This window comes from Perca flavescens, chromosome 16, assembly GCF_004354835.1.
Source record: "Perca flavescens isolate YP-PL-M2 chromosome 16, PFLA_1.0, whole genome shotgun sequence".
Taxonomy (NCBI): domain Eukaryota; kingdom Metazoa; phylum Chordata; class Actinopteri; order Perciformes; family Percidae; genus Perca; species Perca flavescens.
In genome coordinates this window covers 16,582,562-16,600,566 of record NC_041346.1, presented here as the reverse complement: position 1 = coordinate 16,600,566, position 18,005 = coordinate 16,582,562, and the positions used below count along the sequence as shown (strand labels likewise).

Sequence of the window (18,005 nt, the reverse complement as noted above, 5' to 3'; positions counted from 1 at the left end):
AATCATATGTCTGGCATTGATTCTGCTAATTGCACAAACCACAGTCAGAGGTCAACCAGAAGGCTTGTGTGGCTCTTAACAGTCAGAGGAGACAATTTATGACAGTAATGAGTAATGATGAGACAAGACATGTTTTGAATTCTTTGAAAATTGAATACAATAGATGATCCAAAGTTGTTTGCTAATGTTGCCAGACTAGATCAAATCGAATCAAACCACATAGTTTTGAAGAAGCAGATCACTTTGATTTATGTCCATTTATTCATTACACTATTCATTGAAAATGTATTCAATTACTTTACTAATTACTTAGTCTATATCCTTGACGTTACACTTCCGGGATTGCTCCGGTGCCGCAGGGAATTCCGCCAGATGCATGTATTTTCCATTTCCTTCCACTTTTTTTGTGTTGGAATTTGAAATTCGATGGATTAATGAGGACAATTTTTGACTGCTCCTCAGATCTCTACAGGGTAAATTGACACAGCTAGCTAGACTATCTGGTCAATCTGAGTTTTATCTCGCACAACTATTTTGCAGCGGCAACATGCTGAGTTTAGCGCCGCCCATTCTGATTGTTTTAAATAAATGCCATTAAACCAGAGCATGTTTTCCTCCCATCCCCTAATGCTATGTGGAGTAGCCAGACCCTCCTTCAGCGTGCTTTGGAGGAGGGTCTGGCAAAGCTAATTTCTCAACCTAAATGTAATAAGTTATATCACTTTAGTTAGCCTACTTCACAAGTGGAGATAGAGAACGAGACATTTCTGCCAGCCTAACGTTACACTTGGAGGTATTTACTGACCGTCAATAGCTAACATAGCTTAACATTAGCTATGGCTGCATGCAGCTCTCCAGAAGTCCTGTCCTCTCCGTGAAGCCAAAGAGTTCACACACTCTCCAACTCAGAGCAAAACAAGGTGATCCATGCCATGTAATTAAGACAACTATGGATTAATAAAAGTGTGTATGTTTCTCCTCTTTTGCGGTAGCTATCAGCCACCCCACACTTCCAGCCAATAGTGCCGAGATAGAAAAGTGGCTGATGGTCAGCCACTGTGGTACATAGGCATATGTACCACCTGAAACGGCAGGTGGAAATGGGCACGTTGAACTTTTAGTCATTGAAATATGCTCTAAGGCCGGCATTGAATTTTATTGGTTCTCTCAGCCGTCCAATCAGCGACAGCAGGAGGCGGGACAATTTTTTCTCAGGACTCAGGAGCAAGGGGGTAAGCTTCGCTTCAGAACTCGAACCTCCTATGGTGCCATTTTGACGTTACAAAAAGATCACCTCCCGTTAGCATTCCACCGACTAGCATACACTTTGGCGCCACTTTGACAGCAAATAACTTTACATCTGAACCATTTAAAGACTCTATTTGTCCATTGTTTAGTTCTAAAGAAACACGACAATGTATAGAAGGCTCCATTACCTTGTATCTTACGTTATGGCTCCGTAGCAGACATTTTTGTAAAAATAGGCTTGTTATGATTGTGTCATAACCACGCGACTTACTGTCTCACAGTAGAGGAATTACCGTATAGTACAGGAGAAGCTCTCAGGCAGTTTCGACTTACATTAGCTGTTTAGGTTTAATTACTAATGTTAACTAGCATGTTAGTGATCAGTAATTAGCCTGTGCCCATGTTATCTCCTTACGTATACCTAAGCACTCCGTCTCTGTAAGATTGGGAATGTTTGAGATTTCTCTTGGCACAGCTACCAGAAGACTTACAACTTTCAGACACGTTGCTCACGTCACATTTACGTTGTCTCTGTCAGTTGGAGGCTGCGCAGTAAAGCTAGCGATCACCGGAAAAGTGCTTCTAATAGCCTTCACTGGTCTCCGTCCAGAGCAATGGGGTCTTTTGGTTCATTATATACTGTCTATGCTCAGGAGACATCACTCTTCCCAAACAAAAGGAGATTGTTGCAGTCAATGGTAATGGTATGTTTTATGTTGAACTATATTAGAAAATATCAAGATATTAAAGTATTTGGATTAAAGTAAAGTTTGTTTTTCCATCAAACTGTTATTTAACTAGCTAGCTAATTAATGTAAGTAACAGGCATGAAAACGGGTCAGGGGTGAAAAAGGTATGAATCATTGTAAAAACTAAACTTTACTACCTTGGCCAGGTCATCATCAAAAAAGTGAATTAGTACATTCATGATTTTGTCCATGTTGACATTAGCTGCTTTATTTACATTTATTAAAAACGTATTGTTTATCTTTTCATATAGCTAACTATACGTCTAGACTCTGGGACAAGGCCGTTATGTTCAAATACCTGCCATGCTAATTCCGCTATGTACGTGCAAACACGTATTGTTTGTATCACGGTCGGTCAGTAAAGGAACAGTCGCAGTTGCAGTGGTAGCGGTAGCGGTCATTGCCGGTAACGTACTCGTATGACAGAGTGCATGGACCGAAGCTTTGTGACTAGCAAGCCCTGTCTTACTGCTGTTGCCGTGTCTTCCTTGAACATGCGCTGCAGAAGCAAGCACCCGGCTCCCTCAATTTGAGGACCAGGTGCTAAACGGCTTCCCGTCTCCACCCTTTTCCTCTTGTCCACTATTCATGCCCAGCGCCATTTGTTTTTAACTACTTTCTCAACTAAAGCTGTATCTGCATGCTGCAAGTTTGATAAACTTTGCCTTAATTTTTTTTAGCCGCGTTACCACGGAGACCACACCAGCACCGCACTCTCACATTTCGGCAAAGACCCGCCCTACTTTGCATCTGATTGGCTAGAACTTGTTTCATTGGTATGTGAAAGTTCGATGATTGGTTAAATCCAGCAGATCAAAAGAAATCCCATGTGGACTTTTTCATTTATTTATTTTTCTAAAATAGTCATACGCCAGAAATCAGGTACTTAACCGCCCCCCCACACACACACACACACACACACACACACACACACACACACACCTTAAACATTTTCTCATAGAATTACACGATTCACGTAGGTCACCTATTTTGGTTTCAAAATGTCGAATTTCGCTGAAAGGTGAGTGATTTTCATGTCGTATCAAGCTCACAACATTAGCTAGCTAGCTCTAAGAAATGACAGGATCATACCTAATGTTAGCTTATATTCTATTAATTACCTTAGTCTGATGACGTGTAACTTTTACTGGCTATAATAGCAAGTTACACTGCTCTCATTGCACCTTATGATAGGTCTAGGGACATTTTTGCTGCGGAATTCTTGCTGCTCTCAGGGCATCTTGTAATAGCTACATGCTAGCTACATGCAACAAAATTATTGGCTGCTCTTAGTGCATTTTTGCTGCATAAATTCTAATACTGCTCTTAGAGCACCTTGTATGGGCATGCAACAAAAGTGAAAAAGTCATACTATAGTATGTCGAAAAAATTCATAGTATAGTAGGTCGAAAAAAAAGTGATAAAAAGTCATAGTATAGTATGTTGAAAAAAGAAGTAGATGAGATGAGTGTAGTGGAAGTTTCCTTTGCAGCAGGGGTAGAGGTTTTCAGAGTTTAGTAAATTGAAATAAATAAGACAGACTGAGACTAAAACCAAGTTGGGTTTTTGTATTTTATTAACCAAAGTATATATTTGCAAATAGGAGCAGCATGATTTCACAAAAGGCCGCAGCCCAGTGTGGAGTCAGTTTCTCAAATGAGTGAACAGAACACCATTACCATGCATCTTCAGAGTGACAGCACACACGCACTTGGATTATTATGACGCTACAATTTTTACAGGCAATCTGATACACATGAAGACAATCAAGAAATACAAGAGACATCTCGGAGCCATCTCACCTCCTCCTCCCTCTACGACTTTCACCGCCCCAGTTACATCTTAACTGGCATGGGAAAACTAGAGATAGTTTTAGGGTGACCTTGTACCTTTATCGGTTCAGGCTAACAGTGCTCACATTATGTTCCAGACTGGATGTCTCACAAAGTTAGAATCAAAATCTGCATGTGGGAAATGAGATAAATTCTTTCAGCATTTGTGAGAGAATTAAAGTACAAATAAAACATAAAAATATAAGGAATTAGGCTTAAATGTAATTTTTCCCATTACATCAGTCATAGAAAAGTATGTCAAAAAAGTGATTAAAAAGTCAGAATTGTATGTTGAATGAAGTGTAAAAAACTAAAATATAACATGTTGAATTTCTTTTATAAAAGTCAAAGAATAGAATGTCAAAAAATGTGATTAAAAAAGTCATAGTATAGTACTGCAAAAAAAGTGCTAAAAAAGTCAAAGTGTAGTATGTTGAAAAATGATAAAAAAGTCATAGTATGGTATGTCGAAAAAAGTGTAAAAATATCATAGTATAGTATGTTGAAAAAAGTCAATTATAGTATGTCGAAAAAGGGATAATCGACACTTGCAGGTACACATCTTTTCTCTTCATTCGTATTCTTTATTCCTGTAAAGTAGGTCTTGAAACTAGTTGCACCCTATAGGATTTGAACACTCAACCATTTGTCTTCCAATCATTTGCTTATCATCCTAGGATATCTGACCTGACAAACAGGTTTGTGTTTTCTTCATATTTGCCTTTATCACTTATTATATTGGACCTCCACAATTAATGAAACATAAGATTCAAACACTTAACTTTCTTTCTTCCAATCATTCTCTTATCACCCTAAGCTATCTGACCTTTCACTTAGTGTATTGGACTTCAAAACTTACATATAAGATTTGAACCTTCACGGTCAGTGTATGATTTGGTCATTCAATTTTCATTTCATTAACAGGTATTAAAAAACAAAAAAACAAATGGTTATTTGATTTTCATTTTAAAATACAAAATTTAAAATTGAAATACAAGGCGTTTTTTCCTTTTCATTGTCAAAAGGGAATATATATACAGTATATAAAAAATTAAATCACTAGAAAACAGAAATGAAAAAATGCCATATTTCATATTCTGAGACCGGATGTTGCATTTCCAAGGCAGTACCACGTTCTCTCAATACATTTTGCTTTAACCCAGGCCACAATTGAGGGAAAGTGTAGCCTTTCACCCTTCTGTCTTCCAATCACACTCTTAGCAACCTAAGCTAACTGACCTGCAGCACACGTTCATGTTTTCGGCATATTTGTCTCTTTCACTTAGTACATTGGACCTCAAAACTTAAAGAAACATATAAGATTCAAAGACTCAACCTTCTGTCTTCCAATCATTCTCTAATCACTCTAAGCTATCTGACCTCACACAACAGTTATGTTTTTGGCATATTTGTTAGTGATGTTACCCATGAACCCCTTGCTTCGAAGCATGAACCAATTCGTTGGTTGTTTCACACACACCCATGTGATTGCTTCGAAGTTGCCCAACACAGGGTGCTCCTTTGTGGGCTGTTGCAGTAGTCAACAGAGTCAGGAGAGTTTGTGAATAGAGAGATTATTATAGCGATTATTATAGCGATTATTATAGCGAGTAGAGCGTTCATAGAAAGTGTATAGCCATTAGAAAGTTCATAGCAAGTAGAAAGTTCATAGCCTAGAAAGCTCATAGTGAGTAGAGAGTTTATAGTAGAGAGTTTATTGCAAGTAAGTTTATAGCAAGTAGAGAGTTTATAAAAGAGAGTTTATAGCAAGTGGTGAAGTGGTCAGCAAGAAAAGAAATAGCCTCAGCCCTTGAACAGTGGAAAAAGTTATATTTCTCATCTTATTGTAAGAAAAAAAAAGTAGAGTATGTCGAAAAAAGTGAAAAAGGTCATAGTATAGTATGTTGAAAAAGGGATAAAAAAGTCATAGTATTGTTTGCGAAAAAAGTAAAAAAAAAGTCATAAAAAAGTCAAAGTATAGTATAGTATAGGATGTTGAAAAAAGTCATAGAATAGTATGTCGAAAAAAGCAATAAAAGAGACTTGCAGGAACACAACTTTTCTCTCCATGTATTTTTTATTTTTTTTCCCCTGTAAATTAGGTCTTGAAACTAGTTGCACCCTATAGGATTCAAACACTGAACCTTCTGTCCTCTAATCATGCTCTTATCACACTAAGCTATCTGACCTGACACATATTTTAGTGTTTTCATCATATCTGTTTCTTTCACTTAGTATATTGGACCTCAAAACTTACTGGAACATATAAGATTTGAACCTTCACCCTTCTGTCTTCCAGTCATACTCTTATCAACATAAGCTAACTGATCTGCCACACAAATTCATGTTTTCACTTACTATATTGGACCTAAAAACTTATTGAAACATAAGATTCAAAGAATCAACCTTCTCTCTTCTAATCTCTCACTAAGCTATCTGACTTAACATAACGTTATGTTTTTGGTATATTTGTATATTGACCTCAAAACATAGTGACACATAGAGAATTTGAAAACTTAACCTTCTGTCTTCCAATCATTATCTTTTAACTCTAAGCTATCTGACCTGACAGATGAGATTATGATTTTGGCATATTTGTCTCTTTCATTTAGTATTTTGGACCTCAAAACCTCCTGAAACATGTAAGATTCAAAGACTTAACCTTCTGTCTTCCATTCATTCTCTTATCACCCTAAGCTATCTGAACTGACAAGCAGTTTATGTTTTTTAAAAAGTCACAGTATCTTATATCATAAAGTCAGTATACTATTTCAAAAAAAGTTATAGTATAGTATGTTTACAAAAGTGATAAAAAGATCATAGTATAGTAGGTCAAAAAAACATCCTAAAAAACTGAAAGTATAGTATGTCAAAAATAGTCATAGTATACTATGTTGAAAAAAGTGATAAAAAAGTCATAATATATTTTATATCAAAAAGTGATAAAAAGTTATAAAAAAAAGTCATCAGAATTAGAATCAGAATCAGAAAAGGTTTTATTACCACAATAAGTACACTTATGTGGAATTTGCCTTGGTGAAAGGTGCATATATAAACAAACAAACAAACAAATTAAACATTAATATAAAATAAACAATAAATACAGAAAAAACTAAACAAACATACAGACAAAGAAAAAGTTGAGTGCATTATTGCAAAGAATATAAAGTACATGCAATGGGCAGATGTAAAGTCCAGGATGAAGGTTAGTGTAGGTTAGTGCAAGTGTAGTGACTAGGGATTTGGTGGGAGGGGGGGGAAGCCTTGTTAGTGAGGCTTACTGCTGAGGGAAAAAAAATGTTTTTACTGCTTGAGGTTTTGGTCATGATGGACCACAGCCTCCTGCCGGAGGGGAGGAGATCAAACAGTTTGTGTCCACTGATGTTCAGCTCCCACTCAAGGTCCTGGGAGATGATGGAGCCAGGAAGCGGAAGGACTCCACAATGTTAACCCAGGGTGATGGGGGCGGGTGGGGCTGCATCCTTCTTGAAGTCCACAACCTATCTCCACTGTCTTCAGAGCGTTTAACTCCAGGTTGTTCTTACTGCACCAGGTCACCAAGGCAAGGCAAGGCAATTTTATTTGTATAGCACAGTTCAGCAGCCGTGCAATTCAATGTGCTTTACATAAAACATTAAAACACAGTTACAGTTAAAAATTAATACAAAATTAAAAATAGTTAATACAAAATTAAAACAATTCATACAAAATAAAAACAGTTAATCAAAAATAGATTAAATACAAGAATAAAGGAATGAAATTCCCAATACAGTGCAGTGCAAAGAATTAAACATAGGCAGTATCAAAAAGAAAGGTCTTCAGCCTTGATTTAAAAGAGCTGAGCGTGGGTGCCGATCTACAGTTTACCTGAAGTTTGTTCCAGATACATGGTGCATAGAAACTGAATGCTGCTTCCCCCTTCCCACCAGGTGGTCAATCTCCCACCTGTAGGTGGACTCATCCCCATCAGAAATAAGCCCAATGAGGGAACTTCAGGAGGTTGACGGACTGGTGACTGGAGGTGCAGCTGTTGGTGTACAGGGAGAAGAGCAGAGGGTCAAGGACGCAGCCTTGAGGGGGACCAGTGCTGAGTCAGAGGCGTGTTTCCCCAGCTTCACGTGGAGTCAGGCGCGTGCAGCTGGGTCAGCTTGTCCTGTAGCAGAGCACGCAGGATGATGTTGAAGGCAGAGCTGAAGTCCACAAATAAGGCGTAGGATCCTGAGGTGTCCAGATGAAAAAAAGTCATGGTATAGTATGTCAAAAAAACGTCATAGTATAGTATGATGAAAAAAGTGATAAAAAATCAAAGTATAGTATGTTGAAAAAAGTGATAAAAAAAGTCAAAGTGTAGTACGTCAAAAATAGTCATGGTATACTATGTTGAAGAAAGTGTTATAAACTAACAGAATAGTATGTTAAAAAAAAGTGATTAAAAAAAAGTCAGTGTAGTGTGTTGAAATCAGTGATAAAAAATATTAGATATAGTATAGTCGAAAAAAGGCATAGTATTCGATGTCAAAAAAATTCATAAAAGTAGCATAGTATAGTATGACAAAAAGAGTCATAGTAAAGTATAATGAAAAAAGTCATAGTATAGTACATCAAAAAATGTGATAAAAAAGTCATAGTATAGTATGTTGAAAAAAGTCATAGTATAGTATGTCGAAAAAGAGTGATAAAAAAGTAGTTTAGTATGTCCAAAATAGTCATAGTATTTCGAAAAAAATTCATAAAAACATGCAAACTCCACACAAAAAGTCTAAGTCACACATAACACACCCATTATAAACGCAACAAAGCCTGAAAAGAAACACTAAACTTAAACAGTGAAAACACAAAAAACGTAAAAGATATCAAAAAAGCTGAATAATCTTCTAACAGCTGAAGGTTTTTGAGAATTGTTTAATGTTTGATTGACGTCTGTGGGTGAAAGTATGAGGGAGGAGTAGCATTTCCAAGTGGAAGAAGCCTGAATAGGATTTGTTGATTGCTCCATTGACTTTTAATGTAGAAAGAAAAAAGCTTAATATTTTGATATCTGAATGATTTTTGTAGTAGTATAATTTGATAGAATTGGATAACAATACTGTGGATGCTGCTGAATCAAGAATCACACAATGAGATACCAGAGTAAAAGAAAATGGCAAACCACATAGCCTTTGAGTTTGAGGAACTTATATTGCATCAGTGATGTGTTGAGCATATACTGTGAATCTTCCTCAAACTTCTGAAAGAAGAGCAACTGTATACCGTACTCACAGCTAAAAAAACAAACCTTCAAACAGGAGCTATTTGTTAGCAATCTCTCATTACATTATGCATTCAATGGCCACATTACACAAGCATAACCCTCTTGCATTCATTGAAAAATCATGTTTTTTTTCACTTTCTGAAATAATCTTAGGAATATTTATCGGTCAGCATGAAGGCTCGAGCAGATACAAAACTTAAAATTTAAATTGTTGTTATGCAACATCACTGAATGAGCAGATCTGTAGTGGGAGCTCATGGGATGCTGCTTACAAGTTTCTGCGCAAATTTACAAAAAAAGAATCAGCAGTGTTACATTTAGTCCCTTTTTAGAGGACTCAAAGTGTCAAGGAGGAATGAGTGCAAACAAGAGTTGGATACATGTGCTCAGTGGTGTTGAATATGATGGATCTTTTTTCCCAAAAAGCTCCCAGTCAGCAACCTGATAGAAAATGTATTTGTAACTGAAATAATGCTTTTTTTGCCTTGTCAGATGTTCTGCACTCACTTAGATTATATCTATTTGCACCAGCATCCTGTATTTCCTGTGTCTAGCTGGTGTACTTAACCATGTGTGTGTGTGTGTGTGTGTGTGTGTGTGTGTGTGTGTGTGTGTGTGTTTGTGTGTGTGTGTTAAATACTGTATTGCATATTAAGATTCATGGCTCTCGGTGCAAATCCTTTATACACAAACATTATAAACAATCATGCTGATATCTCAGACTTGTGCATGTGTCTTTATGTGTGTGTATGTATATGGGGGGGGGGGGGGGTGGGCGTTGTTAACGTTCCTCATTGGCTGAAATATTTTCTCTGGCAACTAGCAAACGTGATCCTGCCTGCAGAGGCACTGCAGTGTGTGCTGCAGCAAGACAGCAACGAGAGAGAAAGAGAAAGTGTGTGTGTGGGAGAGAGAGAGAGAGAGAGAGAGAGAGAGTAGGGGGTGGGCAGGCAAAACAAACCACATGCATAAGGAGGGAGCCAGAGGCAGTGTGTGTGAGTGTGCATGTATGTGTGAAAACACTGCGCATGTGTGACTGTGAAGCGCACTGACTGGAGCAGACGGAGAAGGAGAAAGAGGAGTAATGAACGGCAGCTGAGACAAGAGGAGAGATAACAGCAGAGAAGAGGAAAAGAAGGAGACAAGAGGTTTACCTGAAGACCAGACGAAAGAGACAAGCAGAAAGACAGGAAGGAAGAGAAGTGGGACGTACATGCAGAGAAACACAACGCAGAAGCTCAGGTCACTGCACAGAATAAGCTGAATAATTTGAGAGGCTTAGGAAGCGGGATGGAGAAAGAGAGACCAGAGGGAGACGCTCTGCCCCAGCATGGAAGAGAAGGAGTAGGGGTGGGTGAGTAAAGGACAAAGGTACCAGAGAGGAGAGCAATAGAGGAACGAGGGATGTGGAGCTCGACAAAAGCAGCCCTGGACATGACGCATCCACCTTGTAACAGCTTCCTCCATCTTACATCTCCTCCATGTTTGCCTCCCTTCACTGCTGCTCATTGTTCATCCTGCTAGAATTGAATGGACAAGAGAGAGCATTCTCCCTCTGGTGAGACATCCCCCTGAACAAAGAGACTGAACGGCTTATCTTCACAGAACAGCATCAACAACATCGACAGCAACAACTGGAACAGGAGCGAGGAAGAGAGAAAGGACTGGAACAAGACTAGTGCGTAGGCAGACAGGTGAGGATGACAAACGGCTTTGCATCTGTTTCATAGTGAAGATAGGTTTTTCTGTGTTGTATTATCTGGATGTTTCAGATCTGTGAGGTGTGTCTTCTATGTGGGTTTCATACTAATGTTCTTTTCTTTCTAGCCTTCTTTGTGCAAGACAGAGGTGGCCTTTGCCTTTTGTTACATTAAGCTCGGATTTACATGGTTGTTGCATCATTTGCAGTTGCAGACACACATGGATGCATGAATGGAGACGCACAGATATGCTCACAGACACACACCTGCACGCCTACTTGGTTGGAATTTGTGAATAGACCGTGATGATGTGCGTTTTGGTGTAGATGGTATCTTTAGGGTGTCATGTCTCCAGTGGTTATGACATTTGACAGACCTCTGCACAGACAGACAGTGGGGGCTGGAGGAAGTGGAGGAAGGGAGGGGGGGGATTTGAACAGTGCAGGAACGGCCTGTTCTGTAGCAGTCAGCAGCACTAAGGCATCTCCATGTTTGCCATACATTGGCGCTGCAGTGAGAGTGCTGGGTACACCATGCTGCGATTGCATAACTGCTGCTCCTGAACACACCCCTCCCACATGCTAAAGCCGCTCCATCTCACACGGTCCAAATATTTTGGCCACCTTGCCTCGATCTCACCGTCCCTCCGGAGTCTCAGTTCACACAATATCAACAATGCTGTCCACCTTAACCCTGTGCAGGACAGCCTCCTTAAAAGAAAAATCAATCCCCTTAATCAATCAAGCCACTGTTGTTATTGAAGAGCTGAACATTTGCTGAACCTTTCTGCTCATAAATCTTCTATGAGGTCTCTGTCAGGCAGAGCGATGATGGTTATGGCTTTTTTTTTTCTTTTCTGCCTGTGTGCAGCTCTGCTATGCTGCTGTGGGAGATACATAGATGAGAACAAAGAGCACTTGGCTGTAATGAATTGCGAAGCAAAATGGCCGATGTCTGATGTCTGCCATGAATGACACGTTCAGCCCATGCAACAACAAAAAAAACATCAGACTGTAGCCTTTGGAATAATTGCATGTAATCACAGCTTGATGGATTGACTGTAAATATAATAAATGAAGCCAAACATTATGTCCTGATCTAAATCCTGGGGAAATATATCTAGATGTACTGAATTCTTGGCATTTTAATTATGTTTGGCGTCAACTTACTGTATGCTATATGTGAAGGAAATGATTGTAAGCCAAAGCCCACTAAGAAAAGCATGTTATTAAAAATTAATATATATTAGGCTGTAACAAACAAACAGAAAACACAAGAAACATTAAAACAAGCAAGACCTGTCATCTGCATTTATACAGTACCACACTTAATAAACTTTTCAATTGTAAAATATGTCATAGATGCAAATCCTCCTATGTTTGAATCATTCACCATATTTCACTGAATCCCTGCAAGAGCTATGTTTTCCCGAGAGAAGCTGCTGCCAGCAAACATACAGTAAATCTGGGGATTTGTCCTCAGATCACGCTAAGGTCATAACATGTTATGTAATCAAAATACATCATATCCCACGCAGGTCCAAGAAGAGATGTGCAGCGATGTTTTTAACCAGCCGAGGCATGAATGTGGATACGCATCTCAACATAGCTGGCATACTTGACATACTGCTGGTATGTGGTGTAGGGGCACAAAGATCTGCGTATCATCCGTTCTGTCCATGCTAACAGACTGCTCACATGGATAAATAGAGACAGACAGATTATCATTGAGAGAAAAGAGAGAGAGACAGGCAGGGAGACAGATGATGGGCAGGGTCTTTATGACTCATTCAGAACATGGTGCCCTTCTCCTGCTCTCTCCACTGCACAAGTGGAATTGATCCAGTGTGATCATGAGGACCTGATTTGTGTGTGTGTGTGTGTGTGTGTGTGTGTGTGTGTGTGTAAAAAAAGAAGACAAAGCAACACATTGGGAGTGTGAGAGGATAGGAGCTATGTGTTTTTCTCTCTCTTCAGGTGTGTGTCACTGACAGTAGACAAAATATCCCTTTTAGACGGTAATATCTGTTTGTTATCTGTTTGTTTGTGTCCACTGGAATGTAAAGGGTGGTGCCGTGTACGTGATGGGGAGTTGTCCTAGGGTGAAAATGTTCTAGAATGTGTGTGTGTGTGTGTGTGTGTGTGTGTGTGTGTGTGTGTGTGTGTGTGTGTGTGTGTGTGTGTGTTTAATACTGTGAGGAATTTGCTGCTGAGACGAACTCCTCGGACATCTCTGTGGTCAGCTCTCCTCTTTCTCTTGCTTGTGATGACGAGGTCAAATGCCTGCCATGATTTCATTAGTGTAATAATTCCTCTGCAGGGAAAGGATCTAGAGCTATGTATACACAATTACACACACACGGAAACACTCAATGTCAAGACTGTGGGAGAGCTGCAGCACTGCGTTAATATGGTGACTGGGTCGGAGATGAGCTCCTTACATAACTGGAGAGGGCTCCGTCGATTAGGAAGAGGTTGCACTAAAGCTGGCCCATCGGCAGGCAGCCTGCATCAGTTATCAGCTCTTTTCATATAACTGTCACTAAATTAGTGGGTAATTTTAGCTGCTTCATCGCCCCCAGGCTCAAGAATCCTCGTGCAGTCTGATTGCTTTGTCAACTCGACCCCTGCGCAGTACTAGGCAGACATACTCTCACAAGCTGTTTATATCCACAAAGTGTGTCTAGACATATAGTATCTGTCAGAAGTGGAGCTGATTGTTTGATTTTCAAAATCAATAGCCCAATTGATACCAGATTTGTGAGGCCAATACCGCTAAGAGCTGATTTTATCAGGGGATTTTATGCTTTTTCATAGATCCCTTATATGAGTTTGTACTCTGCAGTTGATGTAAGAGTAATCTTTGTAAACATGTATCTGCATATGAACGCAGAATCTGTAGGCAATGGGAGGTTTTTGGTATCAGAAGCATTCTGGCTTTCGTTTGTAGTCCGTTTGTAGTCCGTTTGTAGTCTGATTAGTATTGAATCGTCTGACGATAGCACATAGGTTCCGAGGTTGATGTAAGGGCAACATTGTTTCTAAATTACCTAAAACAATATCTACAGCAGCATATATCTGCAATAAGCTAATATTAGTATATATATATATATATATATATATATATATATATATATATATATATATATATATATATATATATATATCTATATATACTGGTCTAGCTCTAATTCAAACTATCGTATTTGGCCTAAATCATCCATATGATATCATATAGTATAATGTAGGGTTTCATTTAGGTACTAATACCAAAATTTTCTAATCTTAAAGGTTGAGTTACAATTAAGTGTTACATTTTTAAAAACAAAATTTTATATTTTTTGTTCTTGCTATTAATACCTGTAAGGCCATCATATACACATTTATGGTGATTGTTTCTCAGAGTCTTTTTGCATAAATATCTTCTAAAAGCAGCGAGCCCCCCCCCCTCCCCCCGAAATATAACACCATCGTTATCAAACGTGTATGAAGATGAGAAAAAAACAGAGGATATTTTGGGAGAAGTGTTGTAGCACTGCAGTGCTGGAGGAACACATTTGGTGAGATTGTGAGTGATCTGGCTAACAGCTCTTTGTGTTTGAGTGTGGGGTGTAGAAATTGATTGTATCAACCGATTCATTGAGAAAGAATAAAGGGGAGAATTAAATGTCTGCCTGCTTGCACAATATGGCTCGCAGCATCACGCGGACAAAATGGGCTGAAGCACTCCCGGGTGTTAGGTACATCTGTCTCATTCGGTGTGAATCTTCAGCATGGGTTGGGGGCAGGAAACCACTGAGAAGTGCATAGATAAACAAACCATGAATAGAAACTAGGACCAGCGCTGTGCTCCATCCCCTCTCTCTTTCTTTTTTTCTCTCTCTCTCTCTCTTCGCCATCTAGGTCACCTCCTCTGCACATTTTTTCTCTCTCTCTAATGAATCATAACTGTTGACAGCCGTGAAGAGAATAAAAAGATGTGTCATCCTCCCTCCTCTGCTGGTTGGCAGCTATTGCTCTGGTCAAGCTGAAAAGCTTCATCCATACACTTGTTATTTTTCCTAAACCCACATACAATTTGATGACACAAAGCCTCCATGCAGAGTGTAACCTGTTCCCACGCATGTTAGAGTCTAACTAACACAACTCACAAGATGTGACTGAGCGCTGACAGGAAGCATGACAAGGGCAAGAAGCAACATGTGTCAAAATCACCTGCTCTGACCAATCAGTGTGGCAGGCTTTGGCTTTTTAATTACGTGTCAATTGCATTTACTGTTTTTGGGCAGCACTGTTTACCTTCTGTTAACGATATTAACACATTTTTACTAACATTGACTATTTTGGGTGTTAGCTTTTCACACCACTCATAGATTGGCACATAAAATCTCGGGGGTGCGCTTGTACTCATGAGCTCAGTATTTCTGCAATCCTGCTTGAAGTGTGCAGTCCAATACAACAGCCCAATGAAATATCAACATAATCTTCCAACTTTGTAGCACTCCAATTGTGTTCAAGTCAAAGGAAAAGGCTTACCCCAGAGCATGTGGCAACACCATAATGTCGTCACTCTTTTCAGAAACATACCTGGGCTGATGCCAGGATGCAAAGGTGACAGCCTCCGTCATCAGATAAACACAAAGAAACTGATCTTCATACAGCTACAGTAGATTCTATCAAAGTTCAAAAACATTCCAATCAATGCACAGAAAGGTTGAAGAATAGGTCAAAGTCAAACTAATATCTCACAGTTATAATTCTTTCAATTAAGACACAATGAAAATGGAATACACCTATACCTTTCTAAAATTAATAAAACTTATATATATATATGTATATTTGTGAGAAGCTGACCCTGTCTTTCCCCGTTGTATTCATTTACATTCCATTCAATTTCATTAAAGTTATCTAAATCTTACAGACAATGTGTTTTTATAAATCTCTTTACTGTTTTCCCAGGTAGATGGACCAAAGGAATGCTGAGGACACGTTATGAGTCTGAGTCACTGAAAAAGAGGAGACAAGCACACAGAGGCATCCCTTCAGACTGTTATCACTTCTTCTGCTCAGTTGGGAGGACTGTCTGAAAGTACAAACTCCCACCTCTGAGGAATTCAGGAGCCTTGGAGCTTGAAGGAGTCATTCCAACAACTTTCTGGAACATTATAGGACACCTCGTAAAAAAAGATCTCCTCCCTGTTTCTTATCAACAAGCAACTGAGAGGCTCACACAGGGTCACCAGACCAAACAGGTCTAAGAGCACAGAGAAAGACTGGAGGTTATTCTTTCTTTCTCACACACTCAAGTCGGTGTGTAACGGCAACCGCAGCCAAAAACAGGAAGTTAAGCGGGCGTTTAAGCTAGAACCACATGTAAATGACAAGAGTTTCCTTGGCAGGCCACAGGATATAGTTTAAGACAATACCTCTTGGCCCTTTCTGAACTGCCTGAACTCAATCCCCCCACACTGTAAAAGCAGAAATCCACCAACCTGTACTGTATGTATATATGTGAGCATCTGTGTGCATATGAGATTATTTATTAGTGTCATCAGTGAGAGAGAACATGTCTTTGTGCTTAAGTACTAACTGTCCTTGTGTGTGAATATACGTTTCTGCAAATAGCCATCCGAGACAGCACAGGAACATCAGCATAAGTGGGTAAAAACAACAACAAAAACTACCTTTAAGTAGTCAACACTGGTCAGATACTGTAAGCTGGACTGTTAAATCATCTGTCCATATCAGCGGTGACAGAATAAGACCTGCAGATTGAGGTGCTCTGGCTGAGCTCTTCTATCTGTCTTCTCCTCATAAAGACTCAGGCTGACAGTAGCGCTCACCAGGCGGGGGATCTCTGAGGGAAACATGGAGGCAACCATCCGTCCCCATGTCCCCTCGAATGGCTGACTTCAAAAAAAGAGCCTCATCTTTTTGTTCCCTTGCCCAGAACCAGGCAGAGGTGTTCAGCGCTGATTAGAGCCACAGCCCCTCTCTCTTCCACCACAAAAAGCGTGCGGATGTCCTGCCTCAGGCGTCAGCCCGTCACCATCCCCATGGACACCGTTAAGATCATCCAGTCAGAGAAGTTCCCCAGAGAGTGCCCTGTGCCCGCCACCCAGCCACGCTATGCCCCACCTCCCAGAGTGGCGTGGGATGGCGGAGGTGAAGGCGAAATCATCGTCAACCAGGCCTGCAGCGACCTGGCCCTGGAGATTACAGGGTCTCCCCGGCCAATGGTGTCCCCCTCAGCCCCCGTGATGCGCAGGGAGCAGAGCTTCCTAGCGCAGCGCAAAACCAGTGCCAACGAAATCTGCTACCACCAGTTCCACTACAAGATGGAAGACGTCATAGTCAACCAGTACGTGCTGCGGCCCTCATCCACCTCCTCCTCCACTTCCTCCTCCTCTTCCTCCTCGGGACCCGTCATGCCCTGCGAGCCCCTGGACTGCCCCACCTGCGGTCACACCTACAACTTTGCCGGCAAGCGTCCACGCATCCTCTCCTGCCTGCACTCGGTGTGTGAGGAGTGCCTGCAGATCCTCTACGAGTCCTGTCCCAAGTACAAGTTCATCTCTTGCCCCACGTGCAGGCGCGAGACAGTGCTGTTCACAGACTATGGGCTGGCTGCCCTGGCCATCAACACCAGCATCCTGAGCCGCCTGCCCTCTGACCCCAACGGGCCCGTGCAGTGGGGCGGGGACGCCGACCGCAGCTGCTACCAGACTGTGCGCCAATACTGCCAGTCAGCCTGCACCTGCCAGATCGCCAACCCCTTGTCCTCCTGTGGCATCATGTAGACAAGGGGGGACACTGCAGGCATGACTCGACGCTGCCCCTCCACCCCCCCACCACCCTTTTCATCTATAAGCTCTACCCTTTCTGCCAATACCCTCTCTCACAAACACATTCAGTAAATAAATTCCTCCACAGATGTTATCTCTATATATTTAATAGCACAGATGGATGCTATGTGGGACTAATGGATGCATATGGTTCAAGAAATAGTAAATAAATGTATTTTATGTATGGACTGGAATCCTATTCACCCTTTCTCGTTTGGTTGGACGTGTTTGTCATTGACATCTCTTTACGTGGGAATGCCAGGGGAGGTTAATCCCCCCCCAACCTAGGTGAATAAAGATTAAATAAATGATAAAAGTAACTGTGTGGCCTGGACTTGTTATCTGTCAAGCTACAGAAAGGATTTGGTTGAGGAATTATGG

At 40.4% G+C, this 18,005-nt stretch overlaps 1 protein-coding gene across 2 annotated transcripts; it reads left to right on the top strand.

Annotated features, from left to right (window-relative positions):
• The first annotated feature begins 9,958 nt into the window (after nt 1–9,958).
• Nucleotides 9,959–17,630, top strand: rnf208 (ring finger protein 208). Of its 2 annotated transcripts, none has more exons than XM_028601711.1 (2): nt 9,959–10,774; nt 15,743–17,630. In XM_028601711.1, the coding sequence occupies exon 2, from the start codon at nt 16,800–16,802 to the stop codon at nt 17,577–17,579; it is 780 nt and encodes a 259-aa protein (XP_028457512.1). In that variant the 5' UTR covers nt 9,959–10,774; nt 15,743–16,799; the 3' UTR covers nt 17,580–17,630. The 2 variants fall into 2 exon arrangements, with proteins under 2 accessions (XP_028457512.1, XP_028457511.1); XM_028601710.1 differs by having other exon boundaries at nt 15,739–17,630.
• The last annotated feature ends 375 nt before the right edge of the window (nt 17,631–18,005 follow it).

Excerpts from the sequence above, each read along its gene's own strand:
- rnf208 (XM_028601711.1), top strand. The coding sequence starts at position 16,800 with ATGTCCTGCCTCAGGCGTCAGCCCGTCACCATCCCCATGGACACCGTT.